The sequence below is a fragment of the Oncorhynchus masou genome, unplaced genomic scaffold (assembly GCF_036934945.1).
Source record: "Oncorhynchus masou masou isolate Uvic2021 unplaced genomic scaffold, UVic_Omas_1.1 unplaced_scaffold_5928, whole genome shotgun sequence".
NCBI lineage: Eukaryota > Metazoa > Chordata > Actinopteri > Salmoniformes > Salmonidae > Oncorhynchus > Oncorhynchus masou.
In genome coordinates, this window is record NW_027012351.1 from 5,541 (window position 1) to 15,814 (window position 10,274).

Here is a 10,274-nt window from a genome sequence, read left to right on the forward strand (position 1 = left end):
CCACTTCTCAGTTCCTTTGCTTCCTGGCTGATGTTTTGGTCACTTTTGAATGCTGGCGGTGCTTTCATTCTAGTGGTAGCATGAGACGGAGTCTACAACCCACACAAGTGGCTCAGGTAGTGCAGCTCATCCAGGATGGGACATCAATGCGAGCTGTGGCAAGAATGTTTGCTGTGTCTGTCAGCGTAGTGTCCAGAGCATGGAGGCGCTACCAGGAGACAGGCCAGTACATCAGGAGACGTGGAGGAGGCCGTAGGAGGGCAGCAGGACCGCTACCTCCACCTTTGTGCAAAGAGGAGCAAGAGGAGCACTGACAGAGCCCTGCAAAATGACCTCCAGCAGGCCACAAATGTGCATGTGTCTGCTCAAATGGTCAGAAACAGACTCCATGAGGGTGGTATGAGGGCCCGACGTCCAAAGGTGGGGGTTGTGCTTACAGCCCAACACCGTACAGGACGTATGGCATTTGCCAGAGAACACCAAGATTGGCAAATTCGCCACTGGCGCCCTGTGCTCTTCACAGATGAAAGCAGGTTCACACTGAGCACGTGACAGAGTCTGGAGACACCGTGGAGAACGTTCTGCTGCCTGCAACATCCTCCAGCATGACCGGTTTGGCGGTGGGTCAGTCATGGTGTGGGGTGGCATTTCTTTGGGAGGCCTCACAGCCCTCCATGTGCTCGCCAGAGTTAGCCTGACTGCCATTAGGTACCGAGATGAGATCCTCAGACCCCTTGTGAGACCATATGCTGGTGCGGTTGGCCCTGGGTTCCTCCTAATGCAAGACAATGCTAGACCTCATGTGGCTCGAGTGTGTCAGCAGTTCCTGCAAAAGGAAGGCATTGATGCTATGGACTGGCCCGCCCGTTCCCCAGACCTGAATCCAATTGAGAACATCTGGGACATCATGCCTCGCTCCATCCACCAACGCCACGTTGCACCACAGACTGTCCAGGAGTTGGCGGATGCTTTAGTCCAGGTCTGGGAGGAGATCCCTCAGGAGACCATCCGCCACCTCATCAGGAGCATGCCCAGGCGTTGTAGGGAGGTCATACAGGCACGTGGAGGCCACACACACTACTGAGCCTCATTTTTGTTGTCAGCACATTCAACTATGTAAAGAAAAAGGTATTTAATAAGAATATTTAATTCATTCAGATCTAGGATGTGTTATTTTAGTGTTCCCTTTATTTTTTTGAGCAGTGTATATTAAATAGATTTTTAGGCGAGACGGACTGATATGTTTGTGTATATGATACTGTATATAGATGTTTCTATTGTGTTATCGACTGTACATTTGTTTATTCCATGTGTAACTTTGTGTTGTTGTTTGTCGCACTGCTTTGCTTTATCTTGGCCAGGTCGCAGTTGTAAATGAGAACTTGTTCTCAAATGGCCTTCCTGGTTTAATAAAGGTGAAATAAAAAAAATAAAAATAAATATATATATATAACATCCGTGGCCACCGGTTATAAGCTCTATTAGTCAATGTTCTATAAACTCTGGTTATTAGTTAATGTTCTATAAACTCTGGTTATTAGTTAATGTTCTATAAACTCTGGTTATTAGTTAATGTTCTATAAACTCTGGTTATTAGTTAATGTTCTAGAAACTCTGGTTATTAGTCAATGTTCTAGAAACTCTGGTTATTAGTCAATGTTCTAGAAACTCTGGTTATTAGTCAATGTTCTAGAAACTCTGGTTATTAGTCAATGTTCTATAAACTCTGGTTATTAGTCAATGTTCTATAAACTCTGGTTATTAGTCAATGTTTTACACCCTCAGTTGCTTCATTCTGTTTAGATGTTCTATTCCTTTATCTGTTCTGCGTCTAGTTTTTGTTTGTTTGTCCACACTGCTGAATCTGTGTGATTTATCACCATTAGAGGAGGAGGGGGGGGGGGGGGGGGTTACTCAACAAGCCCATCTTTTGTCCCCTCCTGCACATACTGTTGTTGTTTTACTGTTAAAAACTGTAGTTTTTACAACAGCCACTTTCCTCAGCAACTAGTTCCCCGATCAATATATTAATTGCCTGTGTATTTTGCAGTTACTTCAAAAGAAGACTGTTTTATCATGTGGAGATTTAATTTACGTCTCTGTTTTTAACCAAATATTATGTTTGTCTTTGGCAGGCGAGAGACCAGACTCTCACTCTGACAGTGGAAAGGGTCCTTCAGGGGAACGAGACCCAGAGACGCCCAAACCAGCGAGACCACACCACTGCTCCCAGTGTAATAAGAGTTTTAAGTGGTTATGTAAGCTGAAAAAGCATGAGAAAATACACACAGGAGAGAAGCCTTTCCAATGCTCCCAGTGTGGAAAGAGTTTTACCCAGTTAGGGACACTGAAAAGGCATGAGAGAATACACACAGGAGAGAAGCCTTTCCAATGCTCCCAGTGTGGAAAGGGTTTTACACGATTAGGGAACCTGAAAAAGCATGAGGGAACACACACAGGAGAGAACCCCTTACAATGCTCTCAGTGTGGAAAACGTTTTACCAAGTTAGGGAACCTGAAGGAGCATGAAAGGACACACACAGGGGAGAAATCTTACCGTTGCTCTCTGTGTGGAAAGGATTTTACCAAGCTAGGGAGCCTAAAAGTACATAAAAGAATACACACGGGAGAGAAACCTTTCCAGTGTTCTCAGTGTGGAAAAGGTTTTACACGGTTAGGGCATCTGAAGGAACATAAAAGAATACACACAGGAGAGAAACCTTTCCAATGCTCCCAGTGTGGAAAGGGTTTTACCTTGTTAGGGAACCTGAATATGCATGAAAAAACACACACAGGAGAAAAGCCTTACCAATGCTCCCAGTGTGGAAAGAGCTTTACACAGTTAGGGAACCTGAAGGAGCATGAAAAGACACATACAGGGGAGACATCTTACCATTGCTCTCTGTGTGGAAAGGATTTTACACGGTTAGGGAACCTGAAAAGGCATGAGAGAATACACGCACTCTTTCCAATGCGCCCAGTGAGGAGCAGGACTTGGAACCGGTTCAGGGAACAGAACCTAAACCCGGAAAAGAGCAAAACATTTGAGGAACAGAACCGATAACGAAAGTGATCTCTACCGTTCAAGAACGGAACTGTTATTTTTGAAAAGCTTGGGAACCGGTTAATGTTATTTTAAAAGTAATTGTGGAAATCTAACTTTTCAAAGTTATTATTCTGTTAAAATCATACCCAAATAATGTCTACTCGTATTTTATACACCTGTGAGCAAAAAGGTGTAACTGAAATAACAAAATCCAATCATTTGAAGTGGTGTCCGTTTGACCGTGTGGTGGACCTCATCAATGTTCCCATTTATTTTACCTTTATTTTACTAGGCAAGTCAGTTAAGAACAAATTCTTATTTTCAATGACGGCCAAGGAACAGTGGGTTAACTGCCTGTTCAGGGGCAGAACGACAGATTTTGTACCTTGTCAGCTCGGGGATATGAACTTGCAACCTTCCAGTTACGAGTCCAATGCTCTAACCACTAGGCTACCCTACCACCTCTACACTCTAACCACTAGGCTACCCTACCACCTCTACACTCTAACCACTAGGCTACCCTACCACCTCTACACTCTAACCACTAGGCTACCCTACCACCTCTACACTCTAACCACTAGGCTACCCTACCACCTCTACACTCTAACCACTAGGCTACCCTACCACCTCTACACTCTAACCACTAGGCTACCCTACCACCTCTACACTCTAACCACTAGGCTACCCTGCCACCTCTACACTCTAACCACTAGGCTACCCTACCACCTCTACACTCTAACCACTAGGCTACCCTACCACCTCTACACTCTAACCACTAGGCTACCCTGCCACCTCTACACTCTAACCACTAGGCTACCCTGCCACCTCGTCAGTATTATTCCACCCTGTTAGAGAGAACACAGGTGCTGATTGTAAAACACTTTTGATTAATGCAAACATTTTTTTCTGAATATAATTAAAAATGTGGAACGCCATTAGTGAACGTTCATTATATACATCTCTGTATTGTTACATGTAGGAGCAGTATAGACCTAGTCTGGTCATTATATACATCTACATGATGTATTGTTACACCATGTAGGAGCAGTATAGACCTAGTCTGGTCATTATATACATCTACATGATGTATTGTTACATGTAGGATCAGTATAGACCTAGTCTGTTCATTATATACAACTACATGATGTATTGTTACACCATGTAGGAGCAGTATAGACCTAGTCTGGTCATTATATACAACTACATGATGTATTGTTACACCATGTAGGAGCAGTATAGACCAAGTCTGTTCATTATATACATGATGTATTGTTACACCATGTAGGAGCAGTATAGACCAAGTCTGGTCATTATATACATGATGTATTGTTACACCATGTAGGAGCAGTATAGACCTAGTCTGGTCATTATATACATGATGTATTGTTACACCATGTAGGAGCAGTATAGACCTAGTCTGGTCATTATATACATCTACATGATGTATTGTTACACCATGTAGGACCAGTATAGACCGAGTCTGTTCATTATATACATCTACATGATGTATTGTTACACCATGTAGGAGCAGTATAGACCTAGTCTGGTCATTATATACATGATGTATTGTTACACCATGTAGGAGCAGTATAGACCTAGTCTGGTCATTATATACATCTACATGATGTATTGTTACACCATGTAGGAGCAGTATAGACCTAGTCTGGTCATTATATACATCTACATGATGTATTGTTACACCATGTAGGAGCAGTATAGACCTAGTTGCTTATTTTGATGCTATCTGTTTGTTTAAATGGCTGAATAACAAATTTAAATGCAGATCTGTAGTTGATGTTACATTTTATTTTATTCTCACTCATTAAAAATCTTCACCAATCAATCAACACTTGCTTCTTTTTGTACGTCTCAATACAATATTGTCAGCTATTTAGTTAAATAAACATTTAAACATTTTAAAAACTTTATCTGGAAATTAAATGTCTTTCCCCATCCACTTCCAGGTCAATAGCTTCAGCCCCACCACACACACACACACACACACACACACACACACACACACACACACACAATTCTTATTGACTTTGAGCTCCTTTTTGATTCGTTCTAATATGCGCGCTGTTCGCATGTGTAACGCCCACACACTTCCTCGTCAAGAAAAAGTCTGCGATGGAGCTTTCTGAAGAAGAGAAACGAAACTGACACATAGTAATGACCAGGGATTGAAATAGGAGGAACTAGAAGCATTGTGAGCCTTCGTGTGAGGGGAGGATGTATTAGCGGACTTGCCAATGGGCTTCGGGGGAAAAAGCTCATTTACCAGCTAGCTATTTTAGCTTTGTTCCACAGCAATATAAGTTCCCATTGGCCGTAGTGACCATAACATGGTGGTAATAAAATAATTTATAAGAGATCTTACAAAATGTTTTCTTAGGACTTTTTTGTTGTTGTTGAAGATGTAAAATATGCATGTTGGTCTGATGTGTACCAGGAAGTGGACGTTCAACATGTATGTTGGTCTGATGTGTACCAGGAAGTGGACGTTCAACATGTATGTTGGTCTGATGTGCACCAGGAAGTGGAAGTTCAACATGTATGTTGGTCTGATGTGTACCAGGAAGTGGAAGTTCAACATGTATGTTGGTCTGATGTGTACCAGGAAGTGGACGTTCAACATGTATGTTGGTCTGATGTGCACCAGGAAGTGGAAGTTCAACATGTATGTTGGTCTGATGTGTACCAGGAAGTGGAAGTTCAACATGTATGTTGGTCTGATGTATATCAGGAAGTGGAAGCAGCACTGGAAGAATTTGTAAAATTATTCTAATCAATTGTTGCTCCTGTTAAGAAATGAACAGTATCTTTGGTTGGGTTGTGTATCGGAGGACGCATGACTTTCAACCTTCGTGTCTCCCGAGCACGTACGGGAGTTGTAGCGATGAGACAAGCTAGTAGCTACTACAACAATTGGATACCACGAATTTGGGGAGAAAAAGGGGTCAAAAAGAAAAAAAGAAATGAACAGTGAGAACTGCTAGAGTCCCTCTGGTTTGATGATTAATTGAACAAATGTATGGTTCAATGTAGGCCGTCATTGTAAATAGGAATTTTGTCTTTAATTTTCTTGTTAAATAAATAAAATAAATACACAAAAGAGGTGGCAAACAAGTCGGGCTGCTCAGCTGATTGGTTAACATACTGTCCATTTAGAGATGTTGTGACTGAACTCAACAAAAATAACAATAAATGATATTACCAAACCGTGATAAATTACAAACAATAAAAAAAATACTTTGGAGTACCTATCATAGGCAGAAAACATAATCTCCATCGTTCATTGGAGTTGATGGGTCATTTATAACAAAACGTTGTGATATTGCCAATCATTTCAGTTACTATTTCACTTCTAAAGTGGAACAACTCACAAGTGAAATGACAACATTGAACAGTGAAGCATCATATGTTTTTGTATAAAAGTTCAAATAATGAAAGAGAAGGATTGCTGTTTTTAATTTGGTCACGTTAGCGTGGGAGAGGTGTAAAACTAGGGTGTAAAACTATTATCCATCAATATTGATAGACAACCTTGATGGGAACCTACACAGAACGGTAACTAGACCGTATTACCACCAGGTATAGACAACCTAGAAGGAAAACTATTGAGAATGGTAGCAGACTGTATTACTACCAGGTATAGACAACCATAATGGGGCGGCAGTGTAGCCTAGTGGTTAGAGCATTGAACTAGTAACCGAAAGGTTGCAAGTTCAAATCCCCGAGCTGACAAGGTACAAAATCTGTCGTTCTGCCCCTGAACAGGCAGTTAACCCACTGTTCCTAGGCCATCATTGAAAATAAGAATTTGTTCTTAACTGACTTGCCTAGTAAAATAAAGGTAAAATAAAGGTAAAATAAAAATGGGAACCTATGCAGAACGGTAACAGACTGTATTACCACCAGGTATAGACAACCTTGATGGGAACCTATGCAGAACGGTATTACCACCAGGTATAGACAACCTTGATGGGAACCTACGCAGAACGGTAACAGACTGTATTACCACCAGGTATAGACAACCTTGATGGGAACCTATGCAGAACGGTAACAGACTGTCACCCCTATGTGTTATATCTTTAACCAAAGCCTAAAGGAGTGTGTGTCCACAGATGTAGAAGGAAGCTAAAGTCATTCCACTTCCTAAAAATAGGCCTGTTCTTCGTAAACTGATAGAGATAATTTTTTGTTTGACGATATGCAATTCTATTTTTTCAGAAAACAAGTTAACTACTGACTTTCAGCATGCATATAGAGAAGGGCACTCAACTTGTACTGCACTGACTCAGATGACTGATGACTGGTTAAAATGAAATGGATAATAAGATGATAGTTTCTGTGCAGCCTTTGATGTTATTGATCATAAATTATTATTGAAGAAACTCACTTGCTGTGGCTATACATCACCCGCCACCACATGGTTGCAGAGAGCTATTTATCCAATAGAATCCAGAGAGTGTTCTTCAATGGAAACTTCTTTAACATCAGATATGTACAGTGCGGTATCCCTCAAGGCAGTTCCATTGGACCGTTACTTTTCTCAAATTTTTTTAAATAAATGATGACACAAAGCTCGAATTACTATGTATGATTCCATGCTCCACACGTCAGCACCCAAAGCCAGTGACCTCACTGACATTCTAAATAAGGAGGTACAGTCAGTAGTAAACTGGTCTTAAATACATCTAAAACTAAAAGCATTGTATTTGGTTCAAAAACAAAAACTCATAAGACCTCCTGAACCTCAACTGCAGTTGTGTATAAAGGTTGTGAGCATTGAGCAAGTTAAGGAAGCTAAACTCATAGGAGTAACAGTGGTCTAAACATACAAATACAACACACTTGACATTGTTTTAAACATGTTTGCTACTGACTAAATAACACACAGTAACATCTGTAACATTCTGACATGAAAAAATACATTAGAAATCACATTTATACCTAAAAGGAAGATATATGGTAATAAATGACATGGAGATATAGCTATGGCTTCACATCACTTTAAGTCACTAATGAGTGGAAAGCCCTTAGCACCCCCAATAGGAATTCTTATGTACAACCAATCAAAAGTCCGATCAGACATCAATAGAGCAGATGGTATTATCAACATTTAGATAAATGAAAAGCATATTTACTTATTGGTGCACATTATGATTATGTTTTTATTATTTAATTAGAATTAAAATTGCCTTAATAATATCACACATGAGAAATGTCTGATTCCATTTCAAGCAATCCAAATTTCAATCAACTTTATTTTTTTAAAGCCCTTCTTACGTCAGCTGATATCTCAAAGTGCTGTAGGGCAACCCCAGCCTAAAACCCCCAAAGAGCAAGCAATGCAGGTGTAGAAGCACGGTGGCTTGAAGAAAAAAAAACTCCCTAGAAAGGCTGGAACCTAGGAAGAAATCTAGAGAGGAACCAGGCTCTGAGGGGTGGCCAGTCCTCTTCTGGCTGTGCCGGGTGGAGATTATAACCATTCCATTCTCCTTCCTGGCTATAATTTACTATATACAGGTCCCTCTCAAATGCCAGCTGGACAAGCTGGGATTTTCGTTGATGTGACATGCTCTGTGTTCAGAGTCTGTGTTCACTGAACACGTACTTCAGGGTGGAGAAGGGATTTTCACACATTGCTGTAGAGGCCTCAAAGATGTTCATCATGTTTCAGTGCCAACAGCTGCTGACAAAGGCACCGCCGTATCTTTGAAGAACACTGAGTGGGGTCCATTCGTTGTTGCTGACTGTTGTTGGCAAATGTTCATTGTGCAAGAATGTGCGAGTCACAATGAACTCTGCTTCCACTGGTTTAGTTCTGGTTAGCTCCAACAGGTCGTCAGGTGCTAGCGGCTGGGGTAACGGAGGTCTTGTTGTGATGTTACCCTCTTGCTGCTGGCGCTATGCCCTGGCTCTTCTCCATCTTGTTGGTCAGCAGGTGGTGTTGGTTAGGGTTAGGGTTGGGCAGGTATTACAATTACTGCTAGGGTCCTCAGCCTCGGTGGTCAGGCCTGTGGTCAGGCCTGTAGGCGGGTCGGTGAGCTTGGTATCGTTCTCGACATGGTGTTCCTCAGTTTTTGCTCTTGGCAGTGCCCAGCCATTTCTCGGTTATCCATGCTGACCAAAGCTTAGCCAACTAGCTATAATTATTCAGCGTGCCGCTTTCAAAACATATTGAAGCTAGTAGCTACTAGCTAGCCTATTGTTAGCTGTAGCTGTCTGAAAAAGTGATCACCTTTTCCCTTTCTGTGAGAAACCCCCCTGGGATCCAATGAGCTTCATAAACAAGATAATGAAGGCGGTACCTTATGACATTGCATGGCTAGGTGCCCAATCAGAATGCATTTTAGGATTTTAAGTACTAAATATTACATTATTACATCCCCTACCTCACCGCTCCTTAGATTATGAGTTCTCACCTGGCACATAACATCTCTGTCCTGGTCTGCTCTACTGACGGGACCGCCAGCGCTACATTGGCAGAACCAGACAGGGTTATTCACATTCCATTTGTTATGTTTATGGGAAACAAAACTGGGGGAGGGGGGGGGGCACAAATACAAATTCTATCTGGGGAATCCATGCCACCCCCTAGAGCCCCAGACTCAGACTAATGAACCAAAGAACACAGGTTGAAAAGGAGTTTGATAGATACTGTCTGGTGTGTAAAGGTGGGGAAAAAACATTTGATTTAATGTAGTTTTAATGAAATCACATCTAAATAGCATTTATTCAACCACTGTGTGCCCAGTGGGAAGAGTGAACTCTTGTATTTTTGAGGTTCGTTGCATGACTGTCTGTTTATGTCACAAGAGAGCTCTTTTGGCACCTTTTGGGTGTAGTGAATTGCAATAGAGTCAGTGTTACTGAGGTTAAGTTGAATTGAAGCCTTAGTGGAAGGAAACTCCATCAGTGTTACTGAGGTTACGGATTAAGTTGAAGCCTTAGTGGAAGGAAACTCCATCAGTATTACTGAGGTGAAGGATTAAGTTGAAGCCTTAGTGGAAGGAAACTCCATCAGTGTTACTGACGTGAAGGATTAAGTTGAAGCCTTAGTGGAAGGAAACTCCATCAGTGTTACTGAGGTGAAGGATTAAGTTGAAGCCTTAGTGGAAGGAAACTCCATCAGTGTTACTGAGGTGAAGTTGAATTGAAGCCTTAGTGGAAGGAAACTCCACCAGTGTTACTGAGGTGAAGGATTAAGTTGAAGCCTTAG

The 10,274-nt window shown here is 41.6% G+C and overlaps 1 protein-coding gene across 1 annotated transcript; it reads left to right on the forward strand.

Annotated features, from left to right (window-relative positions):
* Positions 1 to 2,135: 2,135 nt before the first annotated feature.
* LOC135536299 (zinc finger protein 239-like) lies at positions 2,136 to 3,593 on the forward strand (the record flags this gene model as incomplete). Its single annotated transcript, XM_064962656.1, has 1 exon — positions 2,136 to 3,593. A coding segment is annotated over one exon (929 nt), but the record flags the coding sequence as incomplete, so codon positions are not given.
* Positions 3,594 to 10,274: the final 6,681 nt, after the last annotated feature.